Genomic DNA, 15,185 nt, shown 5'->3' on the forward strand with positions numbered 1-15,185 from the left:
TGATTTCAGCATAGCTGAAGCTCTAGTATTTTAAGTCAAGTCTTCTGTCCCAGGAAAGACTGGATGGAGAATGGTAGCAGAGAAAAAGAACGGCCCCATTTCAATGAGCGCTCTCAAAGGCTTGTGGCATCATTCAACGTCTTGAAAGGACAAGAACATATAAAGAAGAAAAATAGACTTTAGTGGAAAAAATGAAGCTAGAATCCAAAGACACAGGCTCCACTCCTGGCTCTGTCACTAATGACTTTGACTATGTCTCTTGCATCCCCTGAACCTCGATTTCGCCATCAGTAAATTAGCCGTTCTACAAGCTTCCCCAGCTTGGAGACATTCTGTGACCTGGGGCATGCCACTGGCACCTTGGTTGGAAAAAGGCACCATTCAGGGCTGGCTTTGTTCTGACCATGGATTGAGCCACAGGCATGTCCCTCATCAGATGCGGGTCTTTCAGCACTCAATAAGTTGCTGTGCAGGGCTAGTCACAGACCAGCCTTGAGAAGTCACTCTGTCGGCCGCTGTTTATAATTGGGAGTCTGGCCTTCAACTCTGAAAGGCTTGGCCACAGCCAATTAGCTAAACCCAGCTCACATCTGGCCTGGGGTGAACAGCAGGGTGCCTCAGGATCACATAAAACATCCGGAAGAAGAGCATCTGAAAAGCATTAGGTTGCTGGAAGCCTGACCTCTCAAAGTTGCCAGGACAACTCAAATCTCCTTGGTCTTTAAAGGATTACTGAAAGTATCCAGGGCCAAGGGGTGTAGCCCTGGCAATCTGCAACCAAGAGGAGGTCAATGCTCACACCAGGCTTACCTACCAGACCTAAGCACTCTGCTGGGAGGGGCCCTTGTGAGCTTGTTCTTGGCCAGCAGGGGCTGGTACTGAAGACCCTCTGCTCATGGGCCAAAGGCGTGTGGCTGCAGGAGACTGGTGGTGCATGTGCATGCTCGGGGTACAACTCAGTGGAAGTTTGATCAGACCTTTCTTCTTCCCCTGAAGGTACTACTGGGTTCCTGGGTGCAATGATGGATGGCTCAGAGCAGAGCCCATGCATCATTGCTTGTAGATTATGCCACCTTTCTCTAAGCTTCGATGCCCTGGCCATCCCTTCACAGCATGTGTCCCATAGGCCAGAGAAGAAAAGGTTATAGGGCATGAGACCATACTCTTCATATGTAATAAGGCATTGTGGAATACAGGATAAGACATTCGTCTTAGAATCTAGTTAAGCCCCTGCTACCCAGCTTAACAGCAATGTGGCCTTGGGTCAGTCACTTACCCTCTGGAGAGTTTTATTCACCTATAAAGTGAGAGGGGCCAGGGGAAATGCAATAAAAATCAAAGGAATTTTTAATTTAAAGGATCCTTGAAGATTATTTTGACCAACAGTCTCATCTAGCAGATCAAAAAGTGAAATCCAGAGAAGGAAATTTACTTACCAGAGATACACAGGACAGAGGGCAGAAAAGCCAGATCAAAGATCCCAAGTGTCTTGTTTTCCACTCCAGTGTTTGCTGTGACCTGCTAGACAGTCTTTTAATCTCCTGCCCCTCAAAGCCATTGACCTGTGGTTTTCAAAAGTTTTCCAAGTGCCCACAGCACGGGCCACATGTGGGTTCTGAGGTGCCTTTTTTAGAGAAGAAAGGGGCAAAGGGACTGCTGCCGGAGATAGCCCTGGTTAAAGATTGTCCAGACCACAGGTGGTCTTGGCTGGAAGGGTTCAAGATGGTGAAGGCCCACAAGTAACCTGGTCTGGTCCATAGAGGGTCCTGGCTACAGAAGGGTCAGACTACAGAGGAGCCAGGCTAGAAAGACTTAGGCCAAAAATGACCCCATTCAGAGCTTTCCCAGGCCAGCATGGCCCCCGGACGTAGGCCAGGGTCCACGGTGGCATAATCTACAGTGGGTGAGATGTGCATTTCTTTAAAAGGCTCTTTGCACCTCGCTGACCTGACCAGTCTCCTTCTCTCGTCCCGCCCCCTGCTTCTCCTTACAGTGTGCGGTCAGCCCTCGCGCTCGCTGCCAAACCTGGTCAAGCGGATCATTGGGGGCCGCAACGCCGAGCCCGGCCTCTTCCCGTGGCAGGCCCTGATTGTGGTGGAGGACACCTCGAGGGTGCCCAATGACAAATGGTTTGGGAGCGGGGCCCTGCTCTCCGAGTCCTGGATCCTCACGGCCGCCCACGTGCTGCGCTCCCAGCGCAGAGACAACACGGTGACACCGGTCTCCAAGGAGCACGTCACCGTCCACCTGGGCCTGCACGACGTGCGGGACAAATCCGGGGCTGTCAACAGCTCGGCCGCCCGAGTGGTGCTGCACCCGGACTTCAACATCCAGAGTTACAACCATGACATAGCCCTGGTGCAGCTGCGGGAGCCCGTGCCCCTGGGGCCCCACATCCTCCCCGTCTGCCTGCCGCCGCCCAAGCCCGCCGGCCCGGCGCCCCACGTGCTGGGGCTGGTAGCCGGCTGGGGCATCTCCAACCCGAACGTGACGGTGGACGAGATCATCGGCAGCGGCACGCGGACCTTGTCAGACGTCCTGCAGTACGTCAAGCTACCCGTGGTGCCCCACGCCGAGTGCAAGACCAGCTACGAGTCCCGGTCGGGCAACTACAGCGTCACCGAGAACATGTTCTGCGCCGGCTACTACGAGGGCGGCAAGGACACGTGCCTAGGAGACAGCGGTGGCGCCTTTGTCATCCTCGACGACGCCAGCCAGCGCTGGGTGGCCCAAGGCCTGGTGTCCTGGGGAGGCCCTGAAGAGTGTGGCAGCAAGCAGGTGTATGGGGTCTACACCAAGGTCTCCAACTATGTGGACTGGGTGTGGGAGCAGATGGGCTCCCCGCAGGGCCTGGGCGAGCTGCAGGTGGAGCGGTGAGCCGCCGGACTCCTGCCCGCCAAGCGCCCTGCCCAGCCCCAGCAAGACTGCACCACACCCTCCTAAAGACCACACACTCCACTGTTACTCACAAGACCAAGGGACGGACGCGCTGTTCCCACCCTCCCAAGATGGCTCCTGGGTCCCTGAGAGGCAGCAGTGTGGTACAGGAAAAGGCCCTACATGGGAAACCTGGGTCCCTGGCCCTGGGGCAAGTCCCTTTCCCTCTCTGGGCCGCACTCTCCCGCAGGACGGGGAGGGAGCTAGACTCAGGCCAGTGCCCAGACTCCTCTCCTGGAATGCCCACCCCAAGGGCCTCATTCACTCCTAGTTGTTCATCAAATCCAGTGCACACCCCCCCACCCCCGCTGGTGTAACTGAGCTTGGACCTGACTGTTAGAAAATGTTTCCTTGCCTAGAGCTGAGTCCATATATTTTCCCCACTCTGCCCTCTGGGTCTAGACCCTTTTCTAGCAGAAAAGCCCTCAGATTTGAGGGAACAGGGATGACACCCTAGAGGCCCCTCTCTCTAAATATAAGGGCTTGTAGTACTTTCATCCCTGGGTTTTCTCTCCCCAAAGCTTCTTGCAATCCAAGCCTTATCCCTTCTGTTCCCTGTTAAAGGAATCTCAAAGGACAAAGAGAAAGCTGGGAAACTCTGTGATGACCAGGGGGAGGAGAAGAGCAGTGGGAAGCTTTCTAACCCCATTAAATTCCTATCATCAACGCAGAACACTTATCTGGGTACATCCACACCTGACTCTCCAGACAAGCACGAAGCAAGCTTCCAGTCTTGAAATGTGTCACCTTGAAAGGGCTACCCAAGCCCAGCCCTAGATGTGGAGACTCAACCCGATTGCTTGGAGAAAGAGAAGGCTCGCCCCATGCCTGCTGTGCCTCTGGGCAGGGAAATGGAAGAAGGGAGGATTATATGAGTGACCTTCTCCCACCAGACCCCCTTCCCCCCACAGCATGCCTGCGGTCTGAGCTTTACAGAGAACCCACCTGGAATGAATGTTCTGAGGGACACACTCCTCCAGCTTCCAGGAGCCAAGTCAAGAGAAGCAGGGACTTGCCCAAGAAAGGCAATAAGAGGAGCCGGAGAGCCCAGAGTCCTGGGTTCAAACCGCAGCTCTGCCCCCAAACTGGCTTGTAACTTTTGACAAATTGCTTTCCCTCCCTGGGCCTCAGTTTCCCCATTTGTAAAAGGAAGGCATCGCATGCCCCTCAGGGTCCTTCCGGCTCTAGCGTTCACTGCTTCCAATGCCAGCGACCTCTCCCTGGCTATCCCCAGCCCGACCGTCCTCCTCCCCAGGGTTTGCTCTCCTGGGGAATCCCCACCAGAGACAGAAGCCTTGAGAAGGATTCCAAGAGAGCAATTGGGAAGCATCTGCTTTTCCAGTTGGGTCCTGACAGCACACTCCTGTGTCTATGAACGGTACATATAGAGGATGCTATACTTTGTATATTTATATCACAAGCTTCACTCCTCTGTAAGGTGCCTCTGCACTGTTTCCTCCATCAGGGGACTAAAATGGAAATAAATCCTCTGTGGATAACCAACAGCCTTTGTTTTGGGGTTTGGTTATTGTTGATGTTTGTTTATTTTGACCTTTTGAAGAAAATCTGACCCTTCATTAAGCCACAATCTCTCTCACTGTGGAAAGGGTACAGTTTTTGTCACCTGGACATTATCCAAGAAAGGGTGACGAGAAATGGAGTTGATGGGTACATGTCCATAACCAACAAAGGGTACCTGTTCCATCATAGAAGTGCCTGCCATTTAAATCCTTGAGCTCAAAGTGCCCAGATAAGCACAGGAAGCAAGATCGTGTGCCCCCAAGTCTCGTGCAGGCAAGGGGAGTTCAGTGTCATGAGAGGAGTGGAGATCTAGTGTTACGGGAATTTAAGGAGGGGGAGGTTCACGCAGCTGAAGGGGGTCTGGGTGACTTTTTGAAGAGGTTACAAAGAATCCAGTGGGAGATGGGAGGGCAGGGCAGGGGGACAAAGGTCAAGTAGGAAAGTGTGCCCCAAGTGGATGGGAACAGAGGGCACAGGGGAGAGTGGACAGTCTTGAATGTCGTACTTGTGTTAGTGCCCTGTCCCGTAGCCAGTGACTGCCTGATTTGGGGCATATCAGAATCACTTGTGTTTATTAGGAATGCAGGTTCCTAGGTCTCACCCATGGGAGGATCTGAATCAGTAGGCTGAGGGTGGGCAGCAGGCTGTGGAAAGTGGAGGGGGTGGAGGAAGGGACCAACCTAGAGAGAGTGATTGGGAAATCACTGCAACCATTCTGGAGAGAGGCGGTGCAAGCCACCAGACCAAGGGCGTGACACTGCAGAGGTGGGTGTGGAGTCTGAAAGCATTCGAGTAGTGTAGTGGGTAGAACTTGGTGCAGAGGCATTGTGTGAAATAGTGCAGACAGGAGATGTGGTATAACACAAGCTAATATGTTAGTGAGGGCTCCCATGTCATATGATCATAGTTTGTGTTTGGAGTTTGTACCATATTGAAACTGTCATGCTTTTTACACTACTGAGAACTAAAAGAATCCCACATTACACCTTACACTTTATGTGTAGCTGGTTTCAGAGACTATAAGTCTTGCGTTCCATCACATCCCCTAGGTTTTTGGATTTATGTTGTTGATGTACTGAGACACTGAAGTGTCATGGGGTTGCATCAAGAGCACACCGCGACAGTACTCTCTGCCTCTCCTGGCGATTGTTTTTACCAGTGGCTGGTTAAAGATGGTGACGAAGAACGGGGAGGCGGCAAGGACACTGTGCAGACATTAACAGGCATCTGGAATAACAGAGGGGATGGGCGGTGGAGGATGGAGACCAGGGCTTGGTTTCGCTGTGTCTGAGGAGTTCATGAGCAATCCAGCTGGAGACGCAGAAAGGAGGAGTCCAGAGGAGAAGGCGGATTACAGACACTGGTCTGAAATTCATCAGGGTCTAAGTGGTGTGATGGCATGGGAAGACGTGGCATCATCCACGGGAAAGGAAGAGACAAGACGAGGGGGCTGAGGACTAAGAAAAACCCCAAGAAAGAGATAGAAAAGGGAAATCAGAAACACAGGAAGACAAGAGCTTCAGAAGCCAAGGAGAGAAAGCGTCAAGAAGAAGAAAGTGATCAACAATGCAAATGAGCTGGGACAGTCCAGAGGACGCTTCCGGGCTGGATGTTCCTGACACCAGGACCATCCACTCTGAAAGAGGATCCAGGGAACAGACCCGTGCTCATGTTCCAGTCCCTAACCCTTCCTCCCGCTTCCTTTATGCTCCATGTCCCTGATCCTCCTCCCCTTCCTCCAGAGCCTCCTCCTTCTCTCCCGCGTTTCTCTTCCTCGCTCTCTCCCTACCTCTCCCTCCCACTGTCTCCCTCCTTCTCTCTTTCTCTCTCCAGCTTCTCCTAGGTTTTTTACCTCTTTCCTGAGGCAGCCTCTCTGGGACGTCTTTGCCCAGTTCTCCAGGTTGTGCTTCCTTGAAACCAATGAATACAAACCTCTTGTTCTTGTGTGACTCTTCAAATGAGTTTGTATTTTCAGACTTTGGTTTCTGTTTTGCTGTTTCATGAGTCAAAGCTGTATCTAGCCTCACCTAAAACAACAGATGCTCCAACTTTAACAGTGGGCAGCTACAAGGTGAGGAGAATTCTTAGAGATGAAGAATACATGACAGAAAATTTCAGAAATAGTGTCCTCCTATACATGTAAATATCACCACTGAAGTTCCAGTTACGGGTCCGGAGCCATTCTGCCTCCGTGTATGATGACAAATCTATTAGATTGTCAAATGGCCACTTCATGTCCAAGTTTGTGCAAACCACGGTACTTTGTTCTTTTGAGTCCACCTCCGAAGGACAGGGAAGGGTGTGGATACTGAGTGTCAACTTTTCTTTCCAGAAGCTTGACTATGGAAGAAAGGACAGGGAGAGACGATGGAATGAATGAGAAGCTGAGAAAGTGGAAAATTCCATTTTTAGCATGAAAAGTCTTGATCATGTTTAGACAAAGGAGAAGTGCAAGATAGAGAAGGGCACGAATCCCCAAAACCAGGTCCCCAAGAGTTTGGAAGTGAGGGGACCCAGAGCCCAGAATCAGTTCTGAAGAGATGTTTAGAGGGGAGTAGATAGAAAGGGGGACGGTTTCTTTTGGGCTTTGTGTTTGTTTGTTGAAACTTTTTCTACAAACTTTCCATAAAGTGATGGTTGGCAAGTCTGGGTTTATAGTCCGTAGTCTAGCAAGCCCAACTGAGAAGGACCTTCTAGAAAAACTCCCAAGGCAGGCTTTTATTGGCCTGTCCAGGGTTACATTCCCATCCCTGAGCAATCCCTGTGACCAGAGTATCAGAGGCTTTCATTAGTCAGGTCATGGCCACATTCCTACCCCTAAAACCAGAGGTAAGATCACTGCAACTCAGGCTAAAGGGACAAGAACTGGGGGAAGAGAGGACCCCAGAGGAAACTTCGGGTTACTGAAAGGGGCAATGGATGCTGGGAAATCAAAAATAACAGATATTCCTAATAGAGGGTGATGAGCTAGCAGCTCTCGCAAAGGGCCGGGTGGAGCCCAGAGTGTGACCTGTCCTCCTTCCCTTGGCTGCAGTGTGTGGGATCCCCAAGTTCTCCCGGAATCTGTTGGCCAGGATCATCAATGGACGCCCCGTCCAGAAGGGCACCACCCCCTGGATTGCCATGCTGTCACACCTGAATGGGCAGCCCTTCTGCGGGGGCTCCCTTCTAGGTAAGGAGAGGTGGAAGGGGTGGGGATTAGAGGGTGGGATAGAGGAAAGGGACTGACCCTCTTCCTGGAGACTGACAAGGTTTCTTCACTGAGAAGCTTCTACTCTAGCAGCTGGGCCCAGAAGCACAATGTGGTACAAAGAGCCCTTAGCTGGAGCAGGGAGACACTTGTTCTGTTCCAGCCTGAGCCCTGGTCACTCTCTGGCACTGAGAAGGGTCAGGGAGTCAGACCCTTAAACATGGGCTACAACACAAAGCACTTCCATGCAGCTCAAAGTCAGGGTGTGCCAGTGCCCTGGGCCGAGGTAGAACCAGGAAACCCACCCTAGAGGAGTCAAAGAAGGGAGGTTTACAAAGCTTTGAATGCAATGCTTGGGAATCAAGATGTATCCTTAATGTTACTCCAAGTTTATAATCATGTTCTTAAAAGTCCTCTCCCGAGACAACATGGATTGAAAGAAGGGTTAATCTGGAAGCCAAGAGTCCAGTGAGGTGGCTAGATTGCAGTAGTGAGGAGGGAAGTCATTAGCCTCAGAATAAGAATAGGGGACGAGGGATGGAAACAAGGCAGATTCAGATTCAAAGCCATTGAAAAGAGAATGGTCAGACTTTTGTAATGGACTGAACATGGTTGGGAGTGTCAGCAAAGGCAGGAAAGAAATGATTTATGGCTTTTCCTATCACAGTTTAGCCCAGATGATCTAAGGTCCATCCCAGTTCTGACATCATAATAAAAATTAAAGCAATCTAGAGTCCTTCTGACCCCATCACAGAGGAGGAAGGCATGGACGGTCCACCTCTGCTTGGGCAGCTCTGGGGTTGCTGGCCTCGCCTCACCCTGACTCACCCTCCTCCCCCAGGGTGCACTCACGGGAGGACCCCTGAGGGAAGGTGCAGGCATTGGTGGGGCTGCAGCCTGGACATCTGGGGTATGTGAAATGGTAACCCGGCAGAGGGGCTGATCCTTATATTCCCACAAACACAAAGACCAGAGCCCTCGCTCTATGGAGCCTCCCAAAGGGTCACAGTGAGTAAGCACAGGTTAAAGGGGAGCCCAGTGGGGAGCAGGCAGTGGAGAGAACCAAGAATGAGAGGGGTTAGAAGGGCAGAGACGAACATGTAGAAAGAGGGCCCGTCAGAGGCCTAGAGAGGGGAGCGAAGGGAGACGAAGGGCGAAATGAAAGAAAACAAGTACAAACAGAAAGAGAAGCTGGTAGGGCGGGAGATGAGAGAGAGAATCAGGAAAGGCACAGGCAAGCAGGGGTACCCAGAGGAGAAGAAAGCCTCAGAAAAGAAGCAACAAGAGGGGAGGGGCAGGCAGGGAGAGCGGAAGAGAGCAAAGACACTTCTGATTTTGTCAGAATGTACTACATGTACAAGAGGTGGGTTGAGTGCCGTGGGTAAGGGTTAGGTTAGTTTTCTGAAGGCTTGGGTGTTTCAGTTCAGTGATGTTCAGTGCTCACTGTGTCTACTGCATGCTTGTCCCCACTTCTCTACCCCCAGCCAAGCTGTCAGAGCTCCTCAGCCTTGCCCATAGCCCTCCTCATCCAGAATCCGTCTCCTCCTCCTGCTGTCTAGTTTTATAGAGGGAAGGAAAGGCCGGAGAGGGCGTAAGAAGCAGAGAAGGAGCTGAGGGACAGACCGAGGCAACCTGCCCATTCAGTGCCCACCATGAAGCCTGTGCAGAGGGGTCCTGACTCAGGGACTCACTCTCTGCAGAGCTGGGAGATGAAGCTATGTCTTTGGTCTCATCATTGCTCTCCCCAGCCCTGTTCCATGGCAGGCTTCCTAATCTGGGTACCTCATTCTACTTTATCCACTTCAAAAATTAGCCAGGAGCCCCTGGCTGTAGACAGGGATCAAAAATACCACCAGGGGAAAGAGGATGGCCTGTGTAGGGCACTCTCCAGAAGCCAGTAGCCAGAGCACGTGGCTGCTCCTGAGAGGGCCAGAGCCCTGCACAGAAAGGGACCTCTGCCCTCAACTCTGCAGTCTGCTATAATGCCCACCCTCCAAAGCCCTGGTACCTTTCTTTCTGTTTGGCTCATCCCAGTATGTCTCTGGGCTCAGCTATTTATGGGTTTGTCACCTGATCCACCTTAGTGATGAACCAAGCCCTGATCCTATATTAAGCAAGAGCAGGAATGTGTCTAGCAAGGGAAAAAGAGCCAAGATACAAGAGATGTGCTAGGCTGATCATCAGGAGAGCCACGGTCAGCCCTGGTCCTGCCACCCGCCTGCAGAGCTGCCCTAGACAAACCCACTCCCCTCAGGCCTCAGAATCTGTATCTATAAAGTGAGAGGTTTGGGTCGGAGCAGTGGTTCCCAGCCTTCGTGACAGCAGAACTTTGGGGGCACTCTTAAAATGTGCTTGTACCTGGGCCTCACGCCACAGCTTAGATGGTCTGGCTCAAGCCCAGACATTGTTTGGGGAGGATTTCTTTGTTTTTAATTCCCCACATGATTCTATTATAAATGTGCACTCACACTTGAGAAGAATCATGTACAATACTTTTCAAACTTTAATACACCCAGAAATTACTTGAAGCTCTTTTTAAGATTCTCAGATTTTGCTACTGAATACAGACTCTGATTCAGTAGACCTGTGTGGGGGCCTGAGAGTCTGCATTTCCAAGAGGCTCCCAGGTGAGGCCGATGCCGCTGGTCCAGGGGCCACACCTTGAGCAACAAGGCCTAAGGGGCAACCCGTGAGCAAGACTGTGGACACCTTGGGCTGTCTGGAGCTTACCAGCCCCATGCATTTAAGGGAGACCTGAAATCCTTTTTAAAATGTTCAGTATTGACCTAGGTTGGGGAAGTAAAGAAATCACAGATTCAACTCCTCATCTTCAGATTAAGATCAACGAGTTTCTGACTTGGGGCTGTGAAATGCAAGGAAGAGTGGTGCCGTGGAGAGGGGTCTGAAAGCCCTCAGCTTGAGATGGTGGGATGCAAGATGGGGCCATGGGGACAGTGTGTGTTCGCAATTCTGTTCTCAGGCTCCAAATGGATTGTGACTGCGGCTCACTGTCTCCATGAAGTGCTGGATTCAGAGGACGTAACTCTTCATCATTTGGACTTGCTCAGCCCCTCTGCCTTCAAGATCATCATGGGTGAGTGTGGGCCAAGCTGATTCCTGAATCCAGCTGTGGTTCTGGGGATGGGGTGTATCTACCTACTCAGTCATTAGGAAGGGAGCCTGGGAATGAAGGACAAGCCAGGACTGGAGTCCAGGGACCTGCCCAAGTCCTGGATCACAGTCTAAGCCCAAGGCAGTGATTCTCGGGTGGTAGGACCATGAGCAGATCATTGAAGGTGAGGCCTTAGATTTTATAATAAAGACTCCTATCTGGATAACTTCCAAAGATGTCTCAGGCTTCTATGAATCCGTGGTTTTAAGTGATTCATACACAAATAATCCAAGCTTCCCCTCTCCTTTGTAAACCGGCTGATGGAGTTCAGTTCACTGCATATTTATGTCCTGACACCATGTCAGATCTAAAGACACAAGTTCCTGCCCACAAGGACTGATAGTCTAATAAAGGAATAAAATATGAGCACAAAGCCTTCTAATAAAATGCAGGAAGCAGTAAGTTCTGTAGGAGAGGAACAGGGGGAGTTCATAGGGAAGAGATTCCTAACTGAACCATCTAACTCAAGATATCTCCAAGGTTTCATGGAGGAGGCAACACATACCCGGGTATGGAAGGGTGATTATGGTTTGGACCTATGGCAATGGGCACTGGAATGAGTATTAATTACAAGGCAATGGGATCAGATCAGATTATGAAGAAAGACAGCGGTTCGAGCCCAGGACAACATGTGGGGAAAGGCAAATGAGGAGTGGTTTAAAGCGGGTAAGTGAAAGGCACTGGAAGGCTTAAGGCTAGAAGCATGGGCCGTATGGGACAGGGGCTGACGGGGAAACATGTGTGACTTTATCCTCCAAGCTTCTGCTGCCCTCGTGCCTCACATGCCTTCTTCTCGCCCAGGCAAGCTTCGGAGGGCCCAGTCAGATGAGAATGAACAGAGTCTCAGTGTCAAACAAGTCTTCCTCCATCCCCTGTATAACCCCAACACGTACGAGAATGACGTCGCTCTGGTGGAGCTGTCGAGGGGCCCGGTGCTAAATGACTTTGTAATGCCCATCTGTCTACCCCAGGGGCCATCGGAGGAAGGTACCGCACCCACCTGTGACTCCACCCCGGCAGAGCCTCCACGGAGGCTTTCACTCCAGCACTGGTCAGGCTGCAGGGCCTGCTGAGCCAGCTGACTCAGCTGCCTCCCCTAAAACTGCGAAGTCAAAACAGGCCTCAAGGCGGTACACAGAAGCAGGCAGGCTCGGCCAGTATTGCAAGCATGTATGCGTCAGGGTCCAGATAGGAAAACAGAAACCAGACTGTTACTGTAACAAAAAGAATTTCATATAGGGTGTCGGAGAAGTAAAGCCGGATGCTGAGATCAGAGAGATAGCACTTGCAGGGAGGAAATACCGCTCCTGGGGCTGGAAGAAGGGAAGAAGGGAAGAACCTGGAAGCTTAGACAGGGGCTCTGTGAAGTAGGAGCTCAGACTCTGCAGAAGAGGCCCCGGACCAATGGTGCTAGGGAAGCAACCGCCACCGGTGGGGTGAGGAGCCAGCACTAGGGTGATGCCATTAGGAATAGCAAGGCTTCCTGGAAGTGCCCCCTGCTTTCAGGAATGTTCCTGACGAAATGGATCTGCTGTTTCAGAGTCTCATTCGCAGCATCACAAAGCAGAGTATAAAAGGGCACGTCTGGAGCTGAGGGACAGTAGCTTAATTGCTAGCACAGGCTCAACTCTCCATGCTGCCATCTCCTAGTTGGACAACCTTGAAGAAGTTGCCTAACTTCAAGCCCCTTCCCTTTACACTAGGAATAATAACCCATGGGGGGTTGTGATGTTTAAGTGAAATAATAATCAAACATATTCAGCATAGAGTGGGAGTCCAACTCGGGGAAGTTGGTTTTTGTTTCATCCTGTTCTAAATTCAGTGGTGCCGTGTCACAGCTAACCTTCTTTGTTCAACGAAGTTATTTTTTAAAATGGCTGAATGGAATATGAGAAGTATTGAGGGGAAGTGAGCCCACAGGAAAGGCCCAGGTATGGCTCTGATGCATCAGATACCATGTGCCTGCCATGTACCACTTGATTTACATTAATTAATGTATGTGCTACTTATAAAAGCCTTGTGAAGTAGTATTGTAGTCCCATTTTCCAGGTGAGAAAACTGAGGCTTGGCGAAGGGAAGTGATTTACCCAAGGTTCAGCTTGTAAGAAGTAGGTCTGGGGTTGGAATTCAGATCTTCCAACTTAAGACCCAGAGCTGTTTTCAGTATCCAGGCTCTTTTCAAATGATGAAACAAGTAAGTGCTCTACTAGTGCCCAGCCCATTTCCACATTGCCTCAAGATCTGCCAACCTTACAGACTCCTAGAACATCAGAGCTGGGAGGGGTTTTAGAGGTACCAAGTCCGACCTCTTCATTTTATGGATGAGAAAACTAAGACTCAGAAGGGGAGGGAGCACAGCCTGTTGTGGGCTAGGCTGGACTTTGTGTTTGTTCGGTTACTGATTGGGCATCTACTCTGTGTCGGCCCTACTAGAGGCATAAGGATACAGCCCTGGATAAGGCAGATGAGATTACTGCTCTCACGGAGCTGAGGTTCCAAGCTAGTTGGGAGTGGGAGAGAACAGACAGCTAAACACATAAAGCAGCTAACATCTCACAGGAACAAATGCCCAAACCACTGTCTCAGGTAAGCTCCAGCCCAAGTCTTCCTCCCCACCATGCTGGCATTTTCTCAGGGGAAAACTCAGTGCTTCCTCCACATGCAGGGGATGAGGGGGCTGCAAGGTGCCACCCTCCAAAACTCCGCAGATAGCCTCTCCGCTCTCACTGTGTCTTCTCTCCTCCAGGGGCCGTGGTCATCGTCAGTGGTTGGGGGAAGCAGTTCTTGCAAAGGTTCCCAGAGACCCTGATGGAGGTGAAGTTCAATATATACCCTTCAGAGGGTGACAATTGTGCCCCACATTGGACATTTCTGAGCTCCAATGTCTCTCAGGGGTTTGGAGTTTTGGACTGGGGATGAGTGAGACAGGTACGAAGGGACCAGACTCGCCTTCAAAGTTAAGTGAGATTGAATCCCAGCTAGTTTGATCTATTTGTTCTACATGTCATAGGACTCCAATCTGTAAACATTGTTCAGTATTTCTGTAGCTTATTAAAAGCTCAATTTATGGAAATTCTTCCAGAAAAACAGCAGGCTTGGACACCCTAAATGGTGATCCATCTGTATACATCAGGAAAACTCACATAGCCGTAACCAAGAATGGGTCAAGGGATGGGCCCTGAGAGCCACAGTCCTTGCAGCAATGAGCTTGACTATGGCATTTGAAAGTTTACATTTCCCATCATTTCAGAAAAGAACACTGAACCAGGAGTAAGGAGCCACACTTCCAAGTCCCAGCTCCTAGTGACCTACTGGGTGATCTTAAACAAGTCATCTTGCCTCTCTAGACTGCAGTGTAGCTTTTCAAGCTGCAAAGTCACCGGCAACACTAGATGTCCTCCAAGAGCTATCTGGGTTGGACATTACCAGGTTCTACGAGAGCCACAGCTAATTTCTAAACCATTCAACGTACATTATTTTAACACACTTTAAAATTTTGGGTTTGCAACAACCATTTTCCCCTTCAATCATTCACTCTTGAGTGTTTATTCAGTGCCTCTTCCCAGGGGGCACTAGTGGTAAAGAGCTCACGTGCCAATGAAGGAGACATAACAGATGTGGGTTCTATCCCTGGGTTGGGAAGGTCCCCTGAAGAAGGAAATGGCAACCCACTCCAGTATTCTTGCCTGGAGAATCCCATGGACAGAAGAGCCTGGTGGGCTACAGTCCATGGGGTCGCAAAGAGTCAGACACGACTGACACTGTATTAACTACTTTGTATTGTATTAACTACTAAGTATGCAGGGGGATAAGAGGACAGATCTGGCCCCTTTGTCTTCTTGGCTTATAGGAACAGACAGAAAGTACTCATCAGTGTGGCCATCGGAATGAGGAAGAGGTACAGGATGCGTCAGAATGTATAACCAGAGCTCTGACCTCGTCCTGGGAGTGCAGAAGGCCAGAGGAAGTGACAATTAAGCGATGTATGAGTGACTGATAGAGGTTAGTCAGACGCGCGATGGTTTGCTGAGGACAGGTGCTTATATCACCCTGCCTGACTCCCCCTGCCCCACCTCTCTGGGAAGGCCATGCCCCAAAGGGACGTGGATACCTCTGGTACCTCCCAGCAAGGGCCAATAGGACTTGTGCTTTGTGGGGGATGTGACTCATTCTGCTCTTGGTTTGGCTGAATGAGACTCATGCGATTCCTCTTTTTATTCTAGACACCCACTCCAACATTTACCCCCAAGCTGAATCAAGGGCAATGATAAAGGCAATACCTTGCCTTTGTGTATCAGTGTATCACCTCAATTCAAAACAACATTTCCTGAGTAGAGCCCATGTTCCAAGCCATATTAGATAGAA

General features: G+C 50.6%; 1 protein-coding gene across 2 annotated transcripts in view; it reads left to right on the plus strand.

Annotated features, from left to right (window-relative positions):
• MASP1 (MBL associated serine protease 1) overlaps window positions 1–4,433 on the plus strand; it is a 50,503-nt gene extending 46,070 nt beyond the window's left edge. For both annotated transcript variants that reach the window (XM_055408362.2, XM_055408371.2), the window contains one exon: window positions 1,994–4,433. In XM_055408362.2, the coding sequence (XP_055264337.2) occupies window positions 1,994–2,877 (884 nt within the window). In that variant the 3' untranslated portion in view covers window positions 2,878–4,433. The remainder of the gene's footprint in view (window positions 1–1,993) is intronic.
• The last annotated feature ends 10,752 nt before the right edge of the window (window positions 4,434–15,185 follow it).

This window comes from Moschus berezovskii, chromosome 1 (assembly GCF_049115385.1).
Source record: "Moschus berezovskii isolate FMDL1 chromosome 1, NW_MosBer_1.0, whole genome shotgun sequence".
In the NCBI taxonomy this organism is placed as follows: Eukaryota; Metazoa; Chordata; class Mammalia; order Artiodactyla; family Moschidae; genus Moschus; species Moschus berezovskii.